The following is a 26,514-nucleotide window of genomic DNA, read 5'->3' on the forward strand; positions in this document are numbered from 1 at the left end:
GACAGGGATAGGAGATAGCATCCTAAAATACCAAAATGTAGTGGGTATGTTCATGAGCTTTAGGGTCTAATAACTGCATTCTAATTCCAGTCCACTCAACTGCAAACTGTGTGTCTCTGAGCAAGTTACTTACTTCCTGGAGGCTCAGTCTCTCATTTGTAAATGGAGATAACACATCAGAGGGTGGGTGTAGGGATTAACTGAAGCAATCTATTATTGACTGCTTAACATCATATCTAGCACTGGGAAAGTGCTCAAATTATGAGCTGCTGGGGTTATTGCTACTATAGACCCTGGCTCACTTAAACGGCTGTCTCAGGAAATGAAAACTCTAAAAGTGGGTCTATTAATTCTTTATTTTACTTTTTATACTTGACTTGGCCTCTTCTTCCTTTATGATCTTTATTTCTATTCCTCTTTCCCTGTGTCTTTGTTCTCACTAGAATTTGCTATTTTAAAATTTTTACATTAAAGTTTAATCATACAGTGCATAGAACTCTTTGAGGACTAGAGTCTCCTTTTAAATTTTAGGGTTTCTTTCTTTTCTTTTCTTTTTTCTTTTTTTTTTTTTTTTTATTTAAGAAAGTACTTCTCATGTTTATGAGAAATACTGAGAGAGTTTTTGGTGAGGCCTACCCTGACAATCCTACCTGAAAATTAAACACCTCCACACACTCTCCTGTACCTGCCCTGATTTTTCACCATAGTATTATCAGCTTTTAACATATTATAAATTTAATTATTATATTTCACTTCTCAGCCTTTTGGCTAAGATCAAGTGTAGTATTTGTTCTTACCTGTTTAACTTCTGTCTCTCATTACTAAATTACAAGCTGTACAAGAAATTTCTTTTCTGTTTCTCTGCCACATAGGACCTAGATTAGTACTTGGCATTTGGTGAGTGCATCTTTTCATTATTTTCCTATTGCAGTCTCCTCCTTGGGTTTTAGTTTTTAATCTATGCATGTTTTTGCTGAACTTTAAGAAACAATTTCATACTACTTTGGCCATCAAAGACCAAACTTGATTTTTTTTCCCTTTGTTTCATAGAGTTAACATGTAAGATCTGTATAAATATAACTTCTATCACAATTCCATTTCATTATCCATAAAGTTTAACTCAGACAATTTAAAAGATTTCACATTCCTTGTAAATTTATAACAGAATATTTATAATAGAAAAAATATCTTTCATTTTGGATAATTTAGAATAAACAAATGCATATTAGTTTGAAGCAATTAATTCTCTAATTAACTACTCTGACTGGTATGAGCCTTGAAGATAAACATATTATATAATTCTTAGTTGACATGGATACATGATTCCTGGTTTATTCAAGTCAGCACAAACTCAAAGACATTCCATATCAACATTACTCATTAACTTTCTTTATAAAAATGACTGAACTTAAACACAGAACATCAAAGGGGCTCATCAAAAGCATATTTTGGCAAGGCCAGAATATGCTCTTATATATACCATTTTCTACCACTCTATCCCCATCTTCCAGATAAAGACTGCAAAGTGCATAAACATTAATATATTTAAAATTTAGAAATCTGAATATTTTAGCTGTGGTAGTAGAAACATCATTTTTCTCAATGTCAAGTCTTAACTTACTTGGAGTAACATATAGTTAATGCATAGCCCTCTTTCTCTTTTAAGACTGGATAGAAAAATCATAGTACAGGTCTCACTCAGTGCTTTAGAAAGCTGAAAGAGCAGGGGCTAAACTAGTTAAGTGTTCCATGAAAAATTGTAAAGCAAAGCTTGCAGGTGTGTATATCTGCATCATCACTTCAGTATTTCCCTAGCACTTCTGGGCACATAGCCCATAACTCCATCATATTAATTATTGTGAGGAGAAAGGTTCCAAGTGAACATTTCCCCATATGCATTTAAAAAATTGGGTACATCGGGCTGGGCACGGTGGCTCAATCCTATAATTCCAGCACTTTGGGAGGCCAAGGCGGGTGGATCACGAGGTCAAGAGATAGAGACCATACTGGTCAATAAGGTGAAACCTCGTCTCTACTAAAAATACAAAAATTAGCTGGGCATGATGGCGCACGCCTGTAGTCCCAGCTACTTGGGAGGCTGAGGCAGGAGAATTGCTTGAATCCAGGAGGTGGAGGTTGTGGTGAGCTGAGATCGCACCATGGCACTCCAGCCTGGGTAACAAGAGGGAAACTCCGTCTCAAAAAAAAAAAAAAAAGATTGGGTGCAGTTTATACTGCTTGGGTGATGGGTACACTGAAATCTCAATTATCACTAAATAACTTATTCATGTAACCAAACCCCACCTTTTCCCCAAAAGCCTATTGAAATAAAAAATAATTAAAAAATAAAAAATAAGCAAAGGGAATTTTAAACACATATGCATGGGAGTATTTTAGTCAAAGGTACAAACTTTCTAATATAAGATGCATAAGTTCTGAAGCTATAATGTACAATATGGTGACTATAGTTATAATAATGTGTTACATACTTGAAATTTGCTGGGAGTTGACAGTAAGCATTCTCACACACACACATGCACAAGAAAATGGTCACTATATGAGGTGAGGAATATGTCAATTAGCTTAATTGTAGTAACCATCTCACAATGCATATGTATATTAAAACATCACATAGTACTTTAAATATATAAAATTTTTATTTATCAGTTATAATTATGTGTAAGAACTATCTCTAATTCTATTAATGTAGTTTCTCTTGGCACAATAATGGGAAAATGCCTAATTCTTATAAATAAGAATTCATGTGCAAAATTGTGGTTATTTTTTATAGTTACGGCTCTAACATTTCCAATTTTCTCTGAGAAATGGAAATTTCTTTTGGTTGTAGCTTTCGTAAATGCTTAGGAGCCCTTAAATAATTTTAGTGAACCAGTCGTTATATCACATCTTAATTTTAAGACAGTGTCTGGGGTATTCAGGTAATACTTTTATATAGAGACAACACTGACCACTCAGTTTGATCCTGTGAGATTCTGATTAAGAAGAGCTTAACAGAAAACTTGAGAAACACAAATAATATCTCACATAGGCAGGCAGGAGATACTCATTGAAAAAGGTAATTTCTTCTGACTAGAAGGAAAAGTGATTGAACATCCATGTTAGAAATTTAGTTTAGACATAGAATTGTTCTATTTAAAAAACAGTAGTATCACATATAAAGATGACTAATATAATTTATTTTTTAAATAGAAGAAACCATACATTTTTGATAAATTAAGTAAAGCCCAACTTTAAAAGGAAAGGCTCAATGTGAAACCTTCCAGGCCAATGATACTACTGCATCAACATGGCTCGTTTTATTCCACTTAATTGCACTTCACAAATATACATTTTTACGAATTGAAGATTTGTGGCAACCCTGCATCCGACAAGTGTATTCGCACCATTTTCCAACAGCATGTGTTTGCTTTGTGTCTCTGTGTCACATTTTGGTAGTCCTTGCATTATTTCAAACTTTTTCATTGTTATATATTAATATAATATTATTTTTATATTATTGTTATGTCTATTATGATGATTTGTGACCAGTGATCTTTCTGGTTACTACGGCAATTGTTTCAGGGGACCACAAATCATGCACATATAAAACCGCAGATTTAGTAAATGTGTGTGTTGACTGTTCCACCTGCTGGCTGTTCCCGTCTCTTCCCCTTTCCTTGGGTCTCCCTATTGTCTAAAACCATATTGAATTTAGTCCAATTAATAACCCTATAATAGTCTCTTGGATTTCAAGTGAAAAGAGGAGTGGCATGTCTCCCACTTCAAATCAAAAACCAGAAATTACAAGGCTTAATGAGGAAGGCATGTTCAAAGTTGCGACAGGACAAAGGCTAGGTCCCTTATGCCAAAGAGTTAGTCAAGTTGTGAACACAAAGGAAAAGTTCCTCAAAGAAATAAGAACTGCTACTCTAGTGAACACATGAGTGATAAGAAAGAAAAGTTCCTCAAAGAAATAAGAACTGCTACTCTAGTGAACACATGAGTGATAAGAAAGTAAACATCAGCCCTACTGCTTATATGAAGTTTTTGGTGGTAGATTTTCAACTTAGATGAAACAGGTTTCCATTGGAAGATGCCATCTGGGTCTTTCATAACCATTGAGAAGACAGTGCGTGGTTTCAAAGCTCCTAAGATAAGGATGACTCCCTTGTTATAAGCTAATACAGCTGGTGCCTTTGAGTGGAAGTCAATGTTCATTTACCATTTCCAAAACTCTAGGCCCTTATGAATTATGCCAAAATCTACTCTGCTTGTGCGCTATAAATGGAACCACAAAACCTTGAAGACAGCAAATGAACCACAAAGCCTATAAGCCCAAGCTTGAGACCTATTCCTCAGGGAAAAAAAAAAAAAAAAAAGATTCCCTTCAAATATTACCTCATTGATGAGAGTACCTGGTCACCCAAGAGCTCTGACTGAGATGAACAAGGAAATTAACATTGTTTTCAAGCCACCTAATACAACATCCACTTTGCATCCCATGGATCAAGAAGCAATTTCAACCTTCAACTCTTATTATTTAAGAAATATATTTTATGAGGCTATAATGGATCTGGGCAAAGCAAATTGAAATCTTCTGGAAAGGATTCACCGTTCTAGAGTTACCATTAAGAACGTTTGTGATTCATAGGAGGAGGTTAAAATATCAACACAGTATGAGTTTGGAAGAAATTGACTGCAACTCTCACAGATGACTTTGAAGAATTCAAGACTTTGGTGGAGGAACTAACTGCAGATGTAGTATAAATAGCAAGAGAACTAGAATTAAAAGTGAAACCTAAAGATGTGACGGAATTGATGCAGTCTCATGATAAAACCTTAATGGATGAGGAGTTGTTTCTTACAGATACGCAAATAACATGGTTTCTTGAGATAGAATCTACTACTGGTGAAGATGCTAGAGATGGCAACAAATGATTTAGAATATAATATAAACCTAGGTAATCTTTATCAACTAAGTCGTAGAGTTAGGGAGGATTCACTCTAATTTTGAAAGAGAGAGATCTACTGTGAGTAAAATGTTACCAAACAGCATCACGTTACAGAGAAATCTTTCCTAAAACGAAGAGTCAATCCACGTTACAAACTTCACTATTGTCTTAGCCACCACAACCTTTAGAAACCTCATCCTGATCAGTCAGGAGCCATTAACATCAAGGCAAGAGCCTCCACTAGTAAAAGATTATGACTCGTGGAAGGCTCAGATGGCCATTAGCATCTTTAAGCAATAGAGCATTTTTAAATGATGGCATGTACATTGCTTTTAGACATAATGCTGTTGCACACTTATTAGACTACAGTATATCATAAACATAACTTTTATATAAATGAACCAAAACATTTGTGTGACTTGCTTTATTGCAATATTTGCTTTACTACAGTGGTATGGAACCAAACCTGCACCATATACAAGGTTTGCCTGTAGATTGCCTTCTTCCATATTTGCAGTCTAGGAAAATAAATGGTTGGCTAATGTGATGAGTGTAAAGCACTTTCAGAGTGCATGACATGTTACCTTTATCATAGATGGTAGATCTTATTATGAACATCTGTTCAGCAAGCACATCATAGGATATTAATATATTAATTGTAAATTCTATAAAATTATGGTGTATTTTTTGGATAATATCAATTTGTTTATACCATTTAACTACTGCTTTAAGGGAGAAGCAACTCATTTTAGTACTATTTGTGTTTTATAATTACATAATTTTAAACCCTTCAGGAGTTATTTCACCACTAGGGAGCTACATACTCCATTTATCCATCCATCCTTCCATCTGTCAGTCTATCAGTTCATCAACCCTCTATCCATCCTATCAAAGATTTAGCTATCTGTTTACAGGTACCAAATGCAGTCTAAGTAAACATATCATTGTTGATATATGAGTGATACTGTGTCACGAAGTCTATTAACACATAATAGTATCTCCTTTTTACAAATTGGTGAAAATGATCACCCTGGGCACAAATGTTGCCCTCAATCCCAATGAAGCATACTGCTACTATGTGATTGTGCACTATCTTTAAACGTTACAATGATATTTCTGATTTACTGCCTTCCTCCAGAAGGGCAAAAAACAGAAGACAGAAATTTTGGCCTAGCTATTGTTAGATGACTTTCTGAAGTGAAGAGACCAACAGTGTACAACTAAACTATGAAACAAAAAAACAAAAATGCTGTTAAATATTTGACAGCACTATGATGGCTATACAAAACAACAGGACCCCGCTCCCCCTTCAAGAAAAAGAAAACCCAAAACCAAATACATTTGTGTGCAGTAAGGGCTTACTCATTATTCATTACTGTCTATAATCTTATGAATATATATTAAGGTAATCTAAAAGTGTTATAGCAGTTGCAATATTTTAATCATGCAAAATATTTTTCTTACTTGGTGATTCATCTCTAATTCCTGGGTAGACAAATGAGGCTAAATCATAGGCTTTTTATGACTAAGGGAGGGGAACGTACTGGTCTGTCATTATCATTAAATCATAGGGATTGCTAGTGTTTAGCAATGAAAAGATGATCAAAAGACCTCTATGTTTAAAAGTATTAGTCATTTCAAAACTAAAGAAAGTGAACCTAAGCAATGAGCATACATCCATTATGAAGCTATTTTAAAAAAGAAGGACTTATATTAAATATAAAATTGTTAGTACGATCATCTGTCTCAGCTCTCATAAAGCTCATCATCAATACACTGCAGCATAACATAAAGGAAAAAGAAACAGGCTTGTATCTGTTCAAAGTCACCATGTAGAACTTCTGGTGAAAACTTTGAACTTGCTTTTTTACCAAAGTATTTGTAACCTGGAAAACTAGAAAGTTGAGGTGTTCTATTTAGTTAGACCAGAAATTAACCTTTATATATATAATCAGGATAGAATGTGGCAGTCAATTAATCCTAAATTAAGTCCTTTGTTTTTATTTGTTGCATAAAGCATAAAGCATAAACACATAACCACACTTCAAAGCCTTCTGTAAACTAAGCAACTCAGTAGCAACATCTCTGCCTTCAGCAATCCCACTCCAGTAAATCATCCAACTGACCTTATTTGCTTATTAGAAACTCTGTGTACAGGTTGCAAATGTCAGAGTATGAATTTACATTTTAAAAAGTGCATCTTGCAGTGGTTTTATGAAAATATTTCAACAATCTAAGGTCAAATTCAACTATTTATACCTCTGCTCTCTTGGGTTTAAAGATTTTTGTCCTAGATTCACATATTCTTCACAAGTCATACTTCATGACCTCTCCTTTTAACATCTCCACATTGTAACAGTTTGAAATAGCATTTGGAAAGGGGGCTGTTACTACACTGTCATTTCTACTCCCACCTCAATAGTATGCTGATATATAATTTAAAAATTTGATTCTCGTTTATCGTCTCAGAACATTTATCTGTATAAACCAATACACGTATATAATAAATTATCTGGGAGATTTTAAAATTTATATTGTATATTATGTACTACTGATGTAATACATCAGTTTTCTGAAAATAGAACCATGACACATTTATATTCTACTCTAGAATACAGAAAAAAATCACAATAATTGACTTTCATATGCATGTTTTGCTTTAAAATTATTTTTCTTCTTGTGGAAGATGGTAAAAAAGATCACCAGAAAGATTTTCTGGGGAAGAATTTGTCAGGGGTTATGGCAGGGAAGTGGGAAAAGTGAGTTGATTAGAAAGAAACTTGCCTGGTCCATGAATCTGTATGTAATTTTCTCATCCTACATATTTTCCCAGAAGCATTTTCAAAATTATTTGAACATTTACAGAAATAAATCATCACTAATACCACCACTGCTATCACCCCCAATCACATGTACATACCCCAGGAACGGAAAGAGGCACCAGGGTGTAACAGAAAGAATATGAGCTGTAGAATATACTGCTTAACCTTTCCCTGCCGTGGGCTCGAGAGAAGGCCTCGGTTACTTAAAGGTTTTAGTCTCTACAACCTGCCTTATAGTGTGGCCCGAAATACAGGTGTAAGTTGCTCTATGCACTTCACTTCATTGTGCTTTGCAGAAACTGTGTTTTTACAGTTGAAAGTTTGTGGAAAGCTTGTGTTGAGCAACTCCGTCGGTGCCAGTTTTCCAACAGCATATGCTCACTGCATGTCTTTGCATCGCATTTTGTAAATTATTGCAATGTTTCAAACTTTTTCATTATTAGTATACTATATTAAACTGAATACTTTATAACAATGATTAGCAAATAGAAGGCCTGCAAAAGAGGGGCCCTAATATTCCCATTTTCCCCATATCACTTAAAATGTGGTATAATCATTTGTATAATTGAAATGGATTAGCAAGAGCATTCTGTCCTTAGGAACATGGTGTTATTTCTGATTTAATGCCAGTTTGATAACATTCTAGGTGAAGAAATGCCACTACAGAAATACAATAATGATTCTGATGATAAAAAGGTATTATGTTTCTTTCTTTACAGCTACACAATGTGAAAACCTAAATGAATGTAACACATCGGGAAAATTTATTTTATGTTCCTAAGCATGAAATATGAAACCTGCCTATTTATGAGGTACATTTAGGTCTCAGCTTAGCATTACCGATATTTCTACCTATTGTATTAAAGAATGTTGGTGATTATTACACTGAAGATTAGCAGCTAAAAAGACAAATGTGAGATAGTATATAGGCAAAAGGTTTTTGCTGTTCTTTTTTTGATTTTTTCCTAGAATATAGCTGCAGATTCTCTTGCAGAAACAATAAAATGTCCTTTGGCAGTGACCATGATAACCACATTCAAAGCCTTACTGATACAAATCAGACTTGCCTCAGTTTTCCAAATGTATACTCTTATTTTGAAGAGATAGTTAAAAGCATCCTTAAAGTGTCTTTTGCCTTGCCTGGCATTACCTCCAAAATAGCTCCCTTCCAACAGTTGTTGAGAAGGCAATCACCACCTATCCTCCACAAATTTGAGTGAAAGTTGATGTCTTGCTATTTGATATACAGAATCTACAGATTCAAAGAAATGAAACTGCTCAAGAATTCAGACATGTTACCTATAGCAAGTTTACATTTCACGTGAAAGAGGAAGTTCAAGTGGCTTCTTTAGAAAAGTTAAATTTGTTCTGGCACCAAATCCTGCTTCCCAGGGAATTAAAAATTTGATGAATTTTGTTACTTGATTAATACTTGCAATCTTGTCACTATAGACTCTTCACAGTGAAAATCTGCATTCAATTCACTTGCTCAGTAATTAGAAATACCAATGGCATTGGCCAGATGCGATGGCTCACACCCGTAATCCCAGCACTTTGGGAGACCAGGGAGGGCAGATCACCTGAGGTCAGGAGTTAAAGACCAGCCTGACCAAGATGGAGAAACTCTGTCTCTACTAAAAATACAAAATTAGCTGAGTGTGGCACATGCCTGTAATCCCAGCTACTCAGAAGGCTGAGGCAGGAAAATTGCTTGAACCTAGGAGGCAAACGTTGCGGTGAGCCGAGATCGCGCCATTGCACTCCAGCCTGGGCAACAGGAGCAAAACTCCATCTCCAAACAAACAAACAAACAAACAAACAGAATACTCTGCTAAAAACAGAAACTATACCATTGAAATCCTAATTTTTAATACTTTGTATATCTGAATTCATTCTATAATATTGAGCTACATTGTAGGTTAAAAGTAAATGAATAAAATCAGAATCAGATAAAAGCCAAAAATAAAGGGGATAAAAAATGCAAGAGAGACGAACAGGGACTCTTAAAGCTAAGCCTGAAACAACATCAAGTTAAAAGAAGAGATCCATTTGCTGGTTATGGGAGATGCTACAATCCTAACAGATTAATAACAGAATGGTCCTGTAATATTCTTTTATCTTTAGGTTAGAGGGTCAAGTTAATACTGTACTTTTTCATGTTTAATGTTAAATTTGGGATTTTACATTGAAATTATTAACTGAACAAATAAAGAATAAGGAAGATATGACATAATACTAGGATACATAAAGAAAAACTCAAGATTTTTATTTGAATGCAAATACAATGTGAAAAGAAAATGTGATGGCTGCCATGAAAGCTAATGCAACTTTAAGAATAAGAATAAGAGAGCAGCATCAAGATAAAGGAAGGTAATGGGGCTCTGTATGCCATACTTGCCAGACTATATCTGGAATATTCTGCTGTTAGTGTAGAAGGAATGTGAATAATTCTGGGTGCATTTAAATAAGGGAGATGCAGTGGTAAGAGGTCCAGAAAGTATCATGATAAATCTATTTAAAAAACTAGTGGTATCTGGTCTGGAAAAGGAGAAGCCAGGGAGAGATGGTAAACTAACAAGTACCTATGCTAAAGGTCTTTTTGATTTGAATAGCTGGCACATACAACAGGTGTTAGCCCCAAAGTACAGAACTAATGCACTGATTTTAAGATAACATTTTTTTTAAGGGGGTGGGGATGGAGTTTCTTGGTGCCTAGGCTGGAGTGCAATGGCATGATCTCGGCCCACTGTAACCTCCACCTCCCTGGTTCAAGTGATTCTCCTGTCTTAGCCTCCTGAGTAGCTGGGATTACAGGCACCCACCACTATGCCCCGCTAATTTTTGGTATTTTTAGTAGAGATGGGGTTTCATCACGTTGGCCAGGTGAGTCTTGAACTCCTGATGTCAGGTGATCCACCTGCCTCGGCTTCCCAAAGTGCAGGGACTACAGGTGTGAGCCACCATGCACAGTGCTAACATTTTTAATTATTAAAAAACAATAACGTTTACTTTATGAAACTGATATTCCTAGCACTGCAAAGTATTGGAATAACATGTGATTATTTGTGGAAAAATTTCTAGATGGGACTTCTGCACTAAACTGGGAGGGTAGAGAAGAGTACCTCATAAAAGGAACATGTTGTGATTTCAATCTCAGAGTTATCACTGGTGTTATTAAAATACACTTAATTGGAAGATGCATTGTAAATTATGTTGAAAATGCTCTCCTGCTCCCTTCCTACACACAAAAAAATTTTAAATATATAAAGTAAGAATCATGATAAAATTCTCCCATTACCTATTTAGACCATTATGTCTTTAATACTTTTTGAGTATTTAAAGAGACGTATTAAAATGCAAATGTCCTCAGGGAAAGCAATAACATATGTGACTTTACTATTTGTTAACAGAAAGACATAGAAGAGATGGGTGGTAAGACTAAATAAGGTCCAAGTGGACACAAATCTGTAGAAAGCAAATGCAGGAAATGAGTCAATAATATTTCTTCATGGTTCTCTTGGAGGCCAAATTGATGACTGAGGATTCAACCATAATTTCTAGAAAGAGCCGGCTCAGTTTTCCAATGTCTGTATCATTAAAACCTGTAACTAGTATCACTTCCAAAAGGGGTGACTAATGTAAATACATTCAGTATTTATTTATTAAAATAGAAAATTTTTGTGTAACAAGCAAGTACCTATAGACATTTAAGCAGATAACTAAATTTCAAAAGACCCAATTTGTATCAAGATTTTCAAAACTGAACCAGGCTTTTATACATCCTATAATTCTGTCAGTATATATAAACTAATATTTGAGGGAGGGGTCTTACTGACTAAAGGGGGTCATAGTAATACACTATACTATATAATACATATATATATAATACATATATTACTATGTTTTCATTCAGTAATATTTGTTAAAGTTAATACATTAATATATTTTAGATAGATCCTTATAGCTTGACCCAAGATTTTTCTCCTAAATATCATCACTGAAAATTCTATACATTTCCATTTGTTGACAGTGATAAAATAATTTTAATTTTAAATTTTTATGGGTATATAGTACATGTATATGTTTATGGGGTACCTGAGATATCCTGATACAGGCATACAATATGTAGCAATCACATCAGGGTAAATGGAATATCCATCATCTCAAGCATTTATCCTTTTTTGTATTACAAACATGCCTATTACACTTTTAGTTATTTTAAAATGTAGAATTACTGTTGACTGTAGTCACCCTGTTGTGCTATCAAATACTATGTTTTATTCTTCTATAAAGTATGCTCTTGTAGCCATTGAACGTTCCTACTTTCCATTTCCCTCTCACTTCCCCACTATCCTTCTCAATTCTTGCAACCATCCTTCTACTCTATCTCTCCATGAGATTAACTGTTTTCATTTTTGGCTCCCACAAATGAGTGAAAACAGGCAAAGTTAGTCTTTCTATGCCTGGCTCAGCCAAGTTACTGCACATAAAAGAATCTCATTCCTTTTATAGCTGAATAGTACTCCATTGTGTATAAATACCATATTTTCTTTATTCATTCGTGTACTGATGGATACTTAGGCTGATTCCAATCCTTGGCTATAGTGAACAGTATTGCAATAAACAGGGGAGTGCAAATATCTGCTCCATATACTGATTTCTTTACTTTTGGGTATATACCTAGCAGTGGGATTGCTGGATCATATGGTAGTTCTATTTTTAGTTTTTTTGAGTAACCTCCATACTGCTTGCTCTCCATAGTGGCTGTACTGATGGACAACCGCACTGACAGTGTATGAGAGTTCCACTTTCTCCACATCCTCACCAGTACTGGTATTGCCTGTCTTTTTGGGAAAAGAAGCTATTTTAACTGGGTGAGAAGATTTCTCATTGTAGGTTTGATTTGCATTTCTTTCATGATCAGTGATGCTGAGCACGTTTTCATATGCCTGTTTGCCATTTGTATGTCTTCTTTTGGGAGACGTACATTAAAATCTTTTGTACATTTTTAAAATTAAGATTAGATTATTTTTTCCTATTGTTTGAGCCCCTTATATATTCTGGTTATTAACCCTTTGTCACATGGATAGTCTGCAAATATTGTTTCCCATAATGTAAACTGTCACTTTACTTTGGTGTTTCCTTTGCTGTGCAGAAGCTTTTTAACTTGCTCTGATCTCATTAGTAGATTTTTGCTTTGATTGCCTATGCTTAGTTTAGGCATAAACTATGTCTAAGATTTCAGTCTTTAATCAATTTTGATTTGGTTTTTGTATTTGATGGGAGACAGGGGTCTAGTTTCATTCTTCTGCATATGGATATCCAGTTTTCCCAGCACCATCTAAAGAAGAAACTGTCCTTTCACCATTGTATGTTCTTGGTGCCTTTGTTGAAAATGAGTTCACTAGAGATATATGGATTTATTTCTGGGTTTTATATTCTTTTCTATTGCTGTGTGTCTGTTTTTATGCCAGTGCCATGCTGTTTTGGTCACTATAGCTCTGAAGTATAATTTGAGGTCAGGTAATATGATAGCTCCAGTTCTGTTCTTTTTGTGCAACATGTATTTTGCTATTCTGGTTCTTTTATGGTTTCATGTAAATTTTAGGATTATTAATTCAATTTATTTGAAGAATATCATTGGTATTTTGATAGTAATTCTAAATTATTTTTTTCTTGACCTAGCCATGGATTGGTATCATCATTGGTATATGGTCATTCAGGAACATATTGTTTTATTTGCATATGTTTGTATAGTTTCTAAAATTCTTCTTATTTTCATTTTACTACATTGTGGTCAGAGAAGATGCCTGATATAACATATGGTCTATTATTAAGAATGTTCCATGAGCTGAGGAGAACATCCCTTCTGCAGCTGTTGGATGAAGTGTTCTGTAAATATCAGTTCCATTTGGTCTATAGTGCAGACTACATCTCATGTTTCATTGTTGATTTTCTGTCTGAAAGATTTGTCTAACGGTGAAAGTGGGGTATTGAAGTCTCCAACTACTATTGTATTGGGGTGTATTTCTCTCTTTAGCTCTAATAATATTTGCTTTATATATATGGATGCTCCAGTATGGGGTGCAAATATAATTGCTATATCCTCTTGCTGAATTGACCCCCTTGTCATTATATAATGACCTAATTTGTTTCTTTTTATAGGTTTTGTCTTGAAATCTACATTATCTGATATCTATGAAGCTACTCCTGCTCTTTTTTGCTTCCCATTTGCAAAGAGTATCTTTTTCCATCCCTTTAATTGCTAGTTTATGAGTGTTTTTATAGGCAAAATATGTTTATTGAAGACAGCAGATATTTTATGTCTTATATTTTTATCCATTAAGCTACCCTATGTTTTTGATTGGAGAATTTAGTCCATTTACATTTAATATTATTATTGATAAAGACTTATTGCTACCATATTGTTATTTGTTTACTGGTGTTTTTTTTTTTTTTTTTTTTGCCTCACTTCTTGTCTTCCTTGTTGTAAAACTGATTGGTGATATGTTTTAATTCCTTGCTTTTTATTCTTTATATCTGCGGTAGGCTTTTTGATTTATGGTTCTTGTGAGGCTTGCAAATAACATCATATAGCCCACTATTTATAAACTGATGACAACTTAACTCTGATTGCAAAAATAAGCAAAGAGAAAAACTGATAAAAACTCTACCCTTTAACTTCCTCTTGCCTGTATTTTAACTTTTTGTTTCTATTTATATCTTCTTATAATGTCTATGTCTTAAAAAGTTGTAGTTAGTTCATGCACCACAATTAAAATCTTATCTAGTCCATATTTGTCTGTGCACTTGTTACCAGTGAGTTTTGTGCCTTAAGGTGATTTTTTTATTGCTCATTAACGTCATTTTCTTTAAGACTGAAGTACTCCCTTTAGCATTTCTTGTAGGTCAGGTTTAGTGCTAACAAAATCCCTCAGCTTTTGTTTGTCTGAGAAAGTCTTAATTTTTCCTTCATATTTGAAGGATCTTTTTGCTGGATATAATATTCTATGATAAAAGTATTTATACTTCAGCACTTTAAGTATGCCATGCAACTCTCTCCTGGCCTATAAGGTTTCCACTGGTAAGTGCTGCTAGATGTACTGGAACTCCTTTATATGTTATTTGTTTATTTTCTTTTGGTGCTTTTAGGATCCTGTCTTTATCCTTGACCTTTGGGAAATTGATTTTTAAATGTCTTAAGGAAGTATTACTTGGGTAAAATCTGCATTGTGTTCTATAACCTTCTTGTCCTTGAGTATTGATATATTTCTCTGGGCTTGGAAACAAATATCTCCATTACTGTCTGTTTGAATAAAATTTCTGCCTGAATCAATCCCTCTCTTTCTGTATACTCTTTAAGGCCAATAACTTTTAGATTTGCTTTTTTGAGCCTATTTTCTAGATCCTGTAGGCATGTTTCATTGTTTTTTGTTTTTTGTCTCTTCTATGCATTTTCAAATACTTCATCTTAAAGCTCACTAAGTCTTCTGCTTGATCAGTTCTGCTGCTGACAGACTCTGACACATTCTTCAGTTTGTCAACTGAATTTTTCAGTCCCAGAATTTCTGCTTGATTTTTCAAAAGTATTTTTTTTTTTTGGAGACAGAGTTTCGCTCTTGTTACCCAGGCTGGAGTGCAATGGCGCGATCTCGGCTCACTGCAACCTCCGCCTCCTGGGTTCAGGCAATTCTCCTGCCTCAGCCTCCTGAGTAGCTGGGATTACAGGCACGCACCACCATGCCCAGCTAATTTTTTGTATTTTTAGTAGAGACGGGATTTCACCATGTTGACCAGGATGGTCTCGATCTCTTGACCTCGTGATCCACCCACCTCAGCCTCCCAAAGTGCTGGGATTACAGGCCTGAGCCACCGCACCCGGCCCTCAAAAGTATTTTAATCTCTTTGTCAAATTTACCTGATAGCATTCTGAATTCCTTCTGTTAAATTGCATTTCCTCGAGCTTCCTCAAAACAGCTATTTTATTTATTTATTTATTTATTTATTTATTTATTTATTTAGTCTGAAAGGTCATATAGTTTGTTTGGGAGGTCACAATTTCCTTGATGGTCTTGATGCTTGTGGATATTTGCCAGTGTCTGGTCATTGCGTAATTACTTATTCTAGCCTTCACAGCTCAGGCTTGTTTATATTGATCCTTGGGAAGGCATTCTAAATTTATGAAGAATTGCGATCTCAGACTTTGGTCATTGTAGTGGTACCCATATTAAGGGGCTCCAATCTTGTTGACTAACAGAGGTACTACTTTGATGGTCTTGGGTAAGATCTAAGATAATTCATTGGATTATTAGGCAGAATCTCTTGTTCTCTTCCCTTACTTTCCCCCAAACAAAGGAGGTCTCTCACTCCATCCTGAGCTGTCTGGAACTGGAGGAAGGGGTGATGCAAGCAAGTTCACTGACAACACCACTGGGACTGTGCTGGGTCACACTTGAAGCCAGCACAGTACCAGGCCTCACCCAAAGTCTCTGGTGACTATTACGTGGCTACCAGTGATGTTTATTCAAAGGCCAAGGGTTCTTTAGTCAGCAGGTGGTACATCCTGCCAGGCCTGGGTATTTCCCTTTAGGGCAGTGTGTTCCCTTCCGGCCCAGGGTAGGTCTAGAAATGCCGTGAAGGAGCTATGGTCTGGAACTGGGAACTTTAGAAACCTACTTCATGCCATATTTTACTGTGGCTGAGGTGGCGTTCACATTGCAGGCAATGTCTTTCTCACTTTTCTCTTTCCTTTCTTGAGGCAGAAGGAGCCTCTCTCTCCATGGCCACCACCACCGCCAGGCCATGGCGACTACTGCCTGGCTACTGCCGATGTTTATTCAAGGCCCAAGGGCACTTTAGTCAGTAGTTGGTGAATTGTGCCATACCTAGGTCTCCCCTTTCAGGGCAGTGGGTTCCCTTCTGGCTCAAGGAAGGTTGAGAAATGCTATCTCAACCTTAGGAGCTAAGGCCCAAAACTGGAGGCTTTAGGAGTCTGCTTGGTGCTTTATTTCACTGAGGCTGAGCTGTTCCCAAAGTTGCAAGATAAAGTCCTTTTTAGTTTTCCCTCTCCTTTCCTCAGGCAAAAGGAGTCTCTTCCCATGTCCAACATATCTGGGAATGTGCTGAGTTACAGCTGAAGCCAACATGGTACTGGGTCTCCCCAAAGGCCTATGGCAATTGCTACTTGGCTACTGTTGATGTTTACTCAAGGTCCAAGGGTTCCACAGTCATTAGGTAAAGAATTGTGCCAGGACCGAGCCCTTCCCTTCAGGGAATCAAGTTATCTTAAGACCTAGGGTGGGTCTAGGGATGTCTTCTGAGAGCTGGGGCCTGAAATAGGGGATACAGGTCTCGGCTTGGTGTTTTATTTTACTGTGGCTGAGCTGGTATTTAAGTTATAAGAAAAAAATCCTCTTTGCTCTTCCATCTCCTTTCTTTTGTACCCCACGTCCACTAGCTCTAAGCCCAGTACAAAACCAGGATTTGCTCAGGGATTGCAGTCCTGTGGCCTAGACTGCTTTTCAAATTTATCTGGAATTTAGACTGCAGTGTACTTTAGCCTGCAGTGGTAGGTCCAGCTGAAACTCAGGTTCCGAATGGTGGGACAGACAATACCCCTCTGGCTAGGGCTGGTCTAAATGCTCTCTTTGTGGGTGCTGGCTGAATTCTGCCCATGTTGCCTTCTGCTGTGACAGAGCAGTAATGAGTTCCAATGCAAAGTCCCAGAAGCACTGTGTTTTCCCTCCCTGCAAAACACAAATTCTGTTTTTCCATGTTCCACGTGGTACTGCCAAGGGGTGGCAGGGGCGGGGAGGAGTTGCCACAGGAAATTCAAGACTGCCTTTCCTACTCTCTTCTGTGCCTCTTTGCTTGAAATAACGTTACAATGAGGTACTGTGATTGCTGACCTGAATTTTGGTTCTTATGAAAGCACTTTCTAGTATGGATAGTTGTTCAATTTGGTGTTCCTATAGGGAGGACAACTGCTGGAGATTTCTATTCAACTATCTTGCTCAAATTTATATTTTCTACTCCCCTGACTGGTTACTTCTCCTGGCTTTGCTATCCTCCAGAATACTACCACCAGCATTGCTTCTATTGTTCAAAGTGAAACCTTACATTTTCCTTTGGATGTCCCGTGCCCAAACAGATTCTGAGTTCCTTCACAACAAGAAAGGGCTTCAGATACTTTTACTATTCTATTGCCATTACTTCAGTTCATGCCCTAATTATCTTTTTGGTATACTGCAATTTCTCATAATTAATATCTATACCTCCAATCGCTTTCCTCATGAAAGCTCCCTTACACACTGGTACATGAGAACTTTTACTAAAGCCTACATTCTTATCAAGTAGACTGTAGTCAAAAACCTGCAGCAACTCGCTATAAAATCATAGAAAAAAGACTAATTAATATGGCATTAAAATCTTCTATTATGTGATCTCCATCTATGTTTTCAGCTTTATCTCTTAATAATTCTTTCTACAGTCATCATTCTCCAAGTAATCCATTGTACTGTCCATTATCTAAGAATAGTCTATGATTTCCAACAGCTGAAATGGTTTTCTTTATTTTTTTCCTGCTATACTCTTGTCCATTTCCCAAGACTAGGCTTAAAAGCCTTTGTCTTAATTTCAGTTTCTCTCCCCTACTCCCCTGCCATTTTTTTTTTTCAGTTTCCTTGTCCTTTCTTCTCCCATGGACTATTCTTTCTCCTTGTTCCTTTTCCATTTACTGCACTAAGACTTACATCACAGTTTGGGTTTTAGACATCTCTTTGCCTTCATTGAAGGGTCAAGGACACTGCTGCAAAGATACAACAAAGACTGCAGGGATACCATGTATTCTGTAAATGTGTTTTGGTTTGATTATATGACTTTATCAATTACAGAAGGGTTTAGTATAGGAACATTACTTTAGGACAAATGTGTACAAACGTGTACAAACTCCTACACGTTTACTATTTGGATTTTTTTCATGGAAATGAAGAGGACATTTGTTTCCCAGACTAGTACTGAACATCTTCGGTGTAGGTAACCCATCACACTGATTTATTTGTAGGCATAGAGAGACAGAAAACACAGAGCATTCTGTGGGTTAACTGGGGCATATTTGTGCTATCAGTCACAACTACAGCCTCTTCTCCTAGATGCTCTGATGTTAGGGTGAACAGCGACTGGCTGGGTGGGAAGACAGTAGGGAACTATCCCTCTCTCCCTCAGTGTTACTGAGCAGCACAAGGTGGTGACAGATGCTGCAGGGTACTTACTAAAAAGCACTGGCTCTTTTCTTCTTCCTGTCAGAGTAAAAGTCTGTTTGGTGTTCACTTCATCAAGGAGTGTCTTCCTGAGACTCGGGGGTAGTTCCTGATTAAGCCATTCATGGTAATATTCTTCTTCCTACAAAATTTTTCTGAGAGATGTGAGACCCAATTCTGGTCAATAAAACATGAAAGAAATCTTGCTAGAGAAGTAACTTAATTCTAGAAGAGGTACACAAAAATTCTGTCTGCATTTTGTTGTGTCTGAAAGTGGGTGACACTTAGAATCATGGCTCTTAACTAATGATTATTAACAGATGCCACCGTTTGGACATTGCTGGCACCCTGAGGATTGAAAGACAAAAACAATGAATTGGAAAACTTGATACTGCCACAGTGCTGAGAAAACCAGACTTTAGGATTTTTATTATGTGACAAATACATTTTCCTTATTATTTGAGCCAGCTGAGTGTGTGTGGGATGGTTCTTTATTGTAGTTGGAGACACCCTGACACACAGGACTTCATGTTGGCATCAGGCATCTTGCTCAGGTGGCAGATGCTAATCATTGTTAGGGCTTCATGGGACAAGCACATTATTTCTATTGCTTGCTTGAAAATTGTGCTGTTTTGTTGCAAGGTCCTGATTCTGTCATTTTTTTCCATGGATCTAGTAACATGTCTTTAAAATATACTGTACAACTCCTTTGTTATAATTATCAAACTTACAGTGACTAATGTTTACCTTCTTTATCAGTTTAAAAGCTCTCTGAGGGCAGTGACTGAATTTGCTAGGAAAATTCGTATATTAACAGAAATCAGCTCAGAGCAGGAACAGAGGTGTTCAGTAAATAGGTATTCAGTTAATATCTGTAAAATGCATGAAAGAAGGAGTAAATAAAGACATGGAGAGCATCAGAAACATTCTCTCTGGCTATTTCTATTGCTCACAACTCCCCTGCCTTGCCTTCTTACCAATTCAGGATTAGAAAAGTATGCTGTGTCTTGAGTTTTAGGAGAAGAAACAGAAAAAGGAAGGAAGCTATCATTACAACTACTGTTTGCTCTCTCCCACTGAGTGGAGAAGAGAAAAGGAAACAAGTTTCAGGGGTAACTTACAAAGTATTTTCATAAAGTAAAACAACAGTTGTCTCCTGTATTGCTTACTGGATCAAAATATTATTTAAGAAATGTTCAGTTATACTTTCTAAAGCCAAAATGAAGCTTAGAAATAATTCAATGGAACTTAGCTGAGCAAAGACTTATCCATCAACTATTACAAGTTCTTCGTTTTTCGGATGAAGAAAATGAAAGCTTCTGTCATCAAGATCAACCTTAGTGTTTTTTTTTTAATCCTATGACGTAATAAAGAAGTGAATGTGGACCATCATATTCACTAGTAACAAAAAGGATATTTCCCTGGCAATGCCGTTCCAACTCGGTAGTCAGTGTAGCTCTTGCTTGGATGGAAGTTGAAAATGAAAAGAAGACCTGCTCTTTCAAAGGCAATAATCTTATTTCCTTCATGTTTTTCACTCACATAGGCCTGCAGGAATTAACACACATGTTACATTTAAATAATATGTAGATGCTGCTACAAGTACACTATTTTCCATCTTTGCCAATAGTCAGTTTATTAAACTAAAAAAAAGTATTTCAGAACACTATATTTTTTCTGAACATGTTACAATTTTGCTATAAACTCTGAAACAAAAACAATCTCTAAAAATTGCTTAGTGGAGTATGCAAAGCTCACCATACACTTGACAACTTCATTGCACAAACAGAGAAATAGTGTTGTGGCTCAGGTTTCAGGTAAAACCATGATTTGTGTACATACTACCAAGTGTTTGGTTGTATATAGTAGATCTACTTATAAGTGAATTTTTTAAAAGACTTTTATATTAATCTCCAGCTTAATGTGGTTAGGTACATCAAACCGCTTTTCAAAATTTAATGTAACGTTATTTTAATGTAGTTTCTGAAATTATAGTTCTCTTAAATATTTTACACTTTTATCCAACTCTGTCAGATTCAATAGCAACCTAAAGTCAATTACAATACTTTTTTCTTAATAAAAAGATAAGGTCTGAAAAGAAATTACAACTGTAAAACCTCTTCTTTTATTCATCATCATGTATTTACAGTTGGCTGTGAAAAGCCTTTGCTTTTTTACCACCACCCTCCCTCAGTCCCCAGCTTTGAGAGGACTTACTGCCATGCATATCAGCAGCACCACTCTTGGTAATTTAGAAATGTGAACTAAAGCTCCAGAGTAAACAGTGTGCCTTTTGGTATTCAACATTGTTCTTATTGAAAAGGAGCATCATTTTGCTCTCTCTTCTGGAAATAGCATTACTAATAAACGTGATTAGGGCATTCGTGTCATGGAACATATCTTACTGAATATATAAATACCTTTGTTCAGCCATTAAAAAAAAAATCACAGACACCAAAGTAAAAACCCATCAACAGTAATTTCCAACAGCCCCAGTATAAAGTAAATGGATTATAACGAACACATATTATATGCTAATTTTTGCAAGGAAAAAAGAAGCCTGTATAAAATTTTCACCTGTTAATTATGTTTTCTAAAACTTGTTGAAAACTGAGACATTAATTCCAGAGGACAGACAGGCTCATGAAAAATACAAAACAGCATGCAGGTAAAATGGCATCTATTGAAATGACAAGTTAGAAACCAGTAAAGAAGAGAGAGAGAAAAGAAAGAATAAAGAAATCTACGTGTTGTCAAAGTAGCTTCTTTATGACAGCATAATTATTTACATAAAAAAGCGGTGAAAACAATTAAGATGTTTTCACAGCAATTGTTAAAGTGGGTTCCCTGCAGAGCTTTTATCATTTATTTTAACCAATAAAAATACAAATTACAAAATTTAAGCAATAACAACAACAACAACAACAACAAACAGCAAAGTAAGCAGCACATTATGTTTAAGATTTTCATTATCAATTGGAGAGACTTCAGTGACATGTTTAAACAACCTTAAGTATGTTATAGGACACTACACACTGAATAATAATGTGCTGTTTAAAAGATCTGCATATAGATTTCAAATGGTTGCCATTCGAAGCATGTACATCATTGGTGAGTAAAACATAGTATTCACAGTAAAGAGCTTACCTGTGGGGCTGAAAGCCAACCAAATCTTTCTTCCAATCTATTCATATCCCTGTCAAAATTATTTAGGAACTTGTAGCGAAGAAGGTCATCATCAGTTAAATGAAACTGCCTTCTGGCATAATGGTAACTCTCATTATTTCCTTTTCTTGGGAAGTCTAACCATTCAGGATGCCCAAACTCATTACCTGCATTAAAAATGAAATGTAAATATCACCCTGTTACATTAGAATTTCTTACTAGTAATACATCAGTAATTATGTGTTCAGTTTAGGCTATCATTTACTAGGCCTGTGTCCTGTGGATGATGTACAGATCCATCTCAAAAATAGCGGAGTCTAGCACGGAAAACATCACGTTTGGACTCAGGAGCCCAGGACGCAGCTTCAGTCTGGCTGCTCTTTACTTGTTGCACATCTTGGTTTCCTCAAGCACAAACTGAAGACAATTATCGATGTCATACTTCTTTCATTTCTAAAATAATCTCTGAGATCTCAGGGTAATTTCTGAAATCTCTGTTTCTGTAATCTCTGAAATCTGTCCAATGCTTGACAATTTCCAAAGGCTTTGTATGTAAGTTGTTTTTTGATCCTCAAAGGAACTCTGTATTATATTCATTTCACAGATGGGAAATCCGAAGCTCTGGGCACTTAAGGGCTTTGTCCAACTTCGCATAGTGGGCAAGCACCCATTAAAATTTAGTTCCACTGATTAAAATCCAGTTTTTCCTACCACATCACATTAGGAAAATATCTTGTAAATCTCAGGTGCAACGGAAACTCAGGTCATTAATTTTATTATTAATTTTCCGTATTTCTTTTTCAGATCTATTTGTTACTATTAGATGTATACCTTTAATTTCAAGTGTGCCTGAATGCTTATGCTGATTCTTCTGTGTGTATAGCTGAGACTCCTGGGTGGGGATCTATATATTATTTCTCACTATAATGATGAGAACCAGAAGCCCAATAAACTTAAAAAATAAAACAGTAACAAATACATAGTTTCCATTTTGAGAATCGATTTTAGATATTATTCATGTAACCAATTGGTTCTTATTGTTGCTCTCAAGTTCAATTTCTATTTTAAGCCTTCTTTTCTTTCCCCAAAAATTAAAATACTACTTTCCAAAATTTTCTTTCATGTGCTACAATTAATTAATGCTGTGATTTTCTAATTAGTGCTAAAATTTCTAATTAATGCTGGAAATTTCTAATTAATGCTATAAATATCTCCAATGAGTTAGAAAGTATCGTAGCCAATACAAATGTGTCCTACTTCAAATAAACTACATATTCATATTATGATAAATAAAAACTAATAAGCAAGGATGTAATTCAAAATGATTTACAGCAGAGGTGCTTTAAATAGTAAACTTTGCAAAGAAATTCTGCAATTTACATTTAACGTTTCAGGACCACATTCATCCAAATAAAAATATCATCCAAATAAATAGGGCTATAGCAGTTTCCTAAAAATTGAAGTGTCTATAAACATTTTGCTCAATTCAAATTTTAGTTTAAATTATAGTATTTCTTATTATGTTGTCCACAGTGTATCATAGCAGAGAACTGACTTTATGAGGCTATAATTACTTTAAGATTCTTTAAATTGACACAAAGAACTTCCCTCTGCTACATCTAAAAGTCCTGCCTAGGTCTAAAACCTGATTCGTATCAGCACAAGGTATACCCATGGCACAGCTTACTCTTTCAACCATGAAACTAGCAAAATAATGTACCTCCAGAATTGTATTTGGAGCAATCTTCACTAATAATGACAAGACTTCCAGTCTGGGAACAATTATATGTCCACATACCAATCCAAGGACTAGTGGGATTTTAACTAGCGGATGATTTGCGAGAGACTAGAAATGCCATGAGGTAACTAAAGCATATTAGCCTACAAACTGGATCCAGGCTTCCTATAGGGAAAATACTTTTCTTTTGGCACAGCTGTGGATCTCTGGGTTGATCCCAGTATTACTAAGCAAGTCCTTTAGCCCCTTGTATGGAGACTGTTACATCATTGTCATTGTGATTAACGCAGCAGCAGCCCATGCTTAACTTCTGTTTATTATGTTCCAGGCACCATTGCAAGCATTGCACATGAATTAACTCTATCTTCAACAATTATCTAAGGTAGGTAATATTATTATTTCAATTTTACAGATAGGGAGACTGAGGCACAGAGATGTTACACAGTAATTAAGGAGTTGGGCCTGTGAACCCAGACAGTCTGGCTTCAGCCCCCTGACTCTTAAATTTCTACTACCGCATGTTGCACAGAAGTAAATTCCATGGAAATACAGGGCCAAGAATGACCAACCTCTCATACCTGGACCAAGATTCCATGCTAGTGGAATGACGTGCACAAATGTATCAGAATGAGAAGGTGAGATGTAGTGAAAAGTTCAGTTTTGCCACAAAATAGGACTTGTGGTGAGTAGATAAGGCAGGGCTATTAGGATGAACTTTATAAATTTTGTACCTTATATTGCAGGCATTATGGAATCAAAGGCTATTTTAAAGTAGGGAAATGAGATTTTCAAATGTGTTTATTATTAAAATATCTCTGGTACACCATGGTAAAAAGACTGGATATCAGGGAAAGTTGAATGGTAGGAAAACTGGTATGGAATCCAACATATAAAAGATGATGAGATGCTGTGGGAATAGAGAAAAGAATGATGGATTCAAATGGCATTTCTGAGATGGAAATAATAATATTTGATGACTGACTGAAGGGAGACAGTGAGGAAAAGGAATGTCGGAAGGCAATTTTGAAGTTTTGAGTTTAGGTGACTGAGTAGTGACAGCGTTAACTATACTAGAGGAAAAGATGGCAGAAAGTTTGGGGTGAGAAGATAATGAGTTCAATTTTAGGCCTGCTAAATTTAACACCTGAAGAATACACCGGCATCCATGGATTTAGAAGAATAATAAAAATAAGTTACTGAAACACAAGAGAGACTTGTAGGTGGGGAGAAAGAGTAATTTGTAATGCTATAGTAAGTAAAGATAATGACAGTCATCAGAGAAAAACGGCCATGGCCAACACACCAAAAAACCGAAGGCAGAAAGAAGCCTTAATCGGGAAGAGCAATGGTGAAAGGGACATTAAAAAAAAACATAGAAGGCTAAGAAGAGTCCCAAGGAGGGTGGTCAGTAGTGGTAAATGCTACCAAAATATCCTGAAGAGTGTTTTCCAGCTTGGATTCATTCTCTCCACCACATTCAGGTAATTACCTATCAACCGGTGAAGGACATGAACATACACTTTTCAAAAGAAGACATGTATGAGGCCAACAAACACATGAAAAAATGCTCATCATCACCGGTCATTAGAGAAATGCAAATCAAAACCACATTGAGATACCAAACGAATGCCAGTTAGAATGGTGATCATTAAAATATCTGGAGACAACAGATGCTGGAGAGGATGTGGAGAAATAAGAAGACTTTTATGCTCTTGGTGGGAGTGTAAATTAGTTCAACCATTATGGAAGACACTGTGGCAATTTCTCAAGGACCTAGAAATAGAAATTCCATTTGACCGAGCAATCTCATTACTGGTATATAGCCAAAGGATTATAAATCATTCTATTATAAAGACACATACACATGTATGTTCACTGTATCACTGTTTACAATAGCAAAGACCTGGAACCAACCCAAATGCCCATCGATGATAGACTGGACAAGGAAAATGTGACACATATACACCATGGAATACTATGAAGCCATAAAAAATGTGTCCTTTGTAGGGACATGGATGAATCTGGAAACCATCATTCTCAGCAAACTGACACAAGAACAGAAAATCAAACACCACATGTTCTCACTCACAGGTAGGTGTTGAACAATGAGAACACATGGACACAGAGAAGGAAGCATCACACAATGGGGTCTGTTGGGGGGAATAGGAGAGGGACAGTGGGAGCTGGGGATGTTGGGGAGGGGTAACATGGGGAGAAATGCCAGGTATAGGTGATGGGGGGATGGAAGCAGCAAACCACATTGCCATGTATGTACCTATGCAACAATCCTGCATGATCTGCACATGTACCCCAAAACCTAAAGTACAATTAAAAAGTTCATTGACTCAATGAAAAAAAAATGCTACCAAAAAATAAAATAAAAAATAAGAACGTGCTATGCAATCTCCCCTTCGATATACAAATAAGATGGTGTAATGCTATGCTTTTCAATTTATATTATACTCCAGAGTTATCAAGGAAGGCTGTTAAAAATATTCACTCCTTCCACCAGTGATATGGATACATTACTTCTGGAGGGAGTACCAGGCTATAATCTGTATTTTATCAACTTCTCTGTA

At 36.1% G+C, this 26,514-nt stretch overlaps 1 protein-coding gene, 1 long non-coding RNA gene and 1 pseudogene across 2 annotated transcripts in view; 1 reads left to right on the forward strand and 2 right to left on the reverse strand.

Moving 5' to 3' along the window:
* Positions 1–26,514, reverse strand: part of GBE1 (1,4-alpha-glucan branching enzyme 1) — a 271,204-nt gene that overhangs the window by 33,678 nt on the left and 211,012 nt on the right. Inside the window, exons 13-14 of the mRNA XM_074389149.1 lie at positions 22,180–22,364; positions 20,448–20,580 (exon numbers count right to left, since the gene is read on the reverse strand). Of these exons, the coding sequence (XP_074245250.1) occupies positions 20,448–20,580; positions 22,180–22,364 (318 nt within the window). The remainder of the gene's footprint in view (positions 1–20,447; positions 20,581–22,179; positions 22,365–26,514) is intronic.
* LOC141581959 (uncharacterized) lies at positions 538–20,441 on the reverse strand. Its single transcript, XR_012514784.1, has 2 exons — positions 19,780–20,441; positions 538–19,187 (listed from the first exon to the last, which is right to left on the reverse strand). It is a non-coding gene; the product is annotated as an uncharacterized LOC141581959 (long non-coding RNA).
* On the forward strand, positions 749–850 carry LOC120368486 (U2 spliceosomal RNA; annotated as a pseudogene).

This window comes from Saimiri boliviensis, chromosome 18, assembly GCF_048565385.1.
Source record: "Saimiri boliviensis isolate mSaiBol1 chromosome 18, mSaiBol1.pri, whole genome shotgun sequence".
NCBI classification, from domain to species: Eukaryota; Metazoa; Chordata; class Mammalia; order Primates; family Cebidae; genus Saimiri; species Saimiri boliviensis.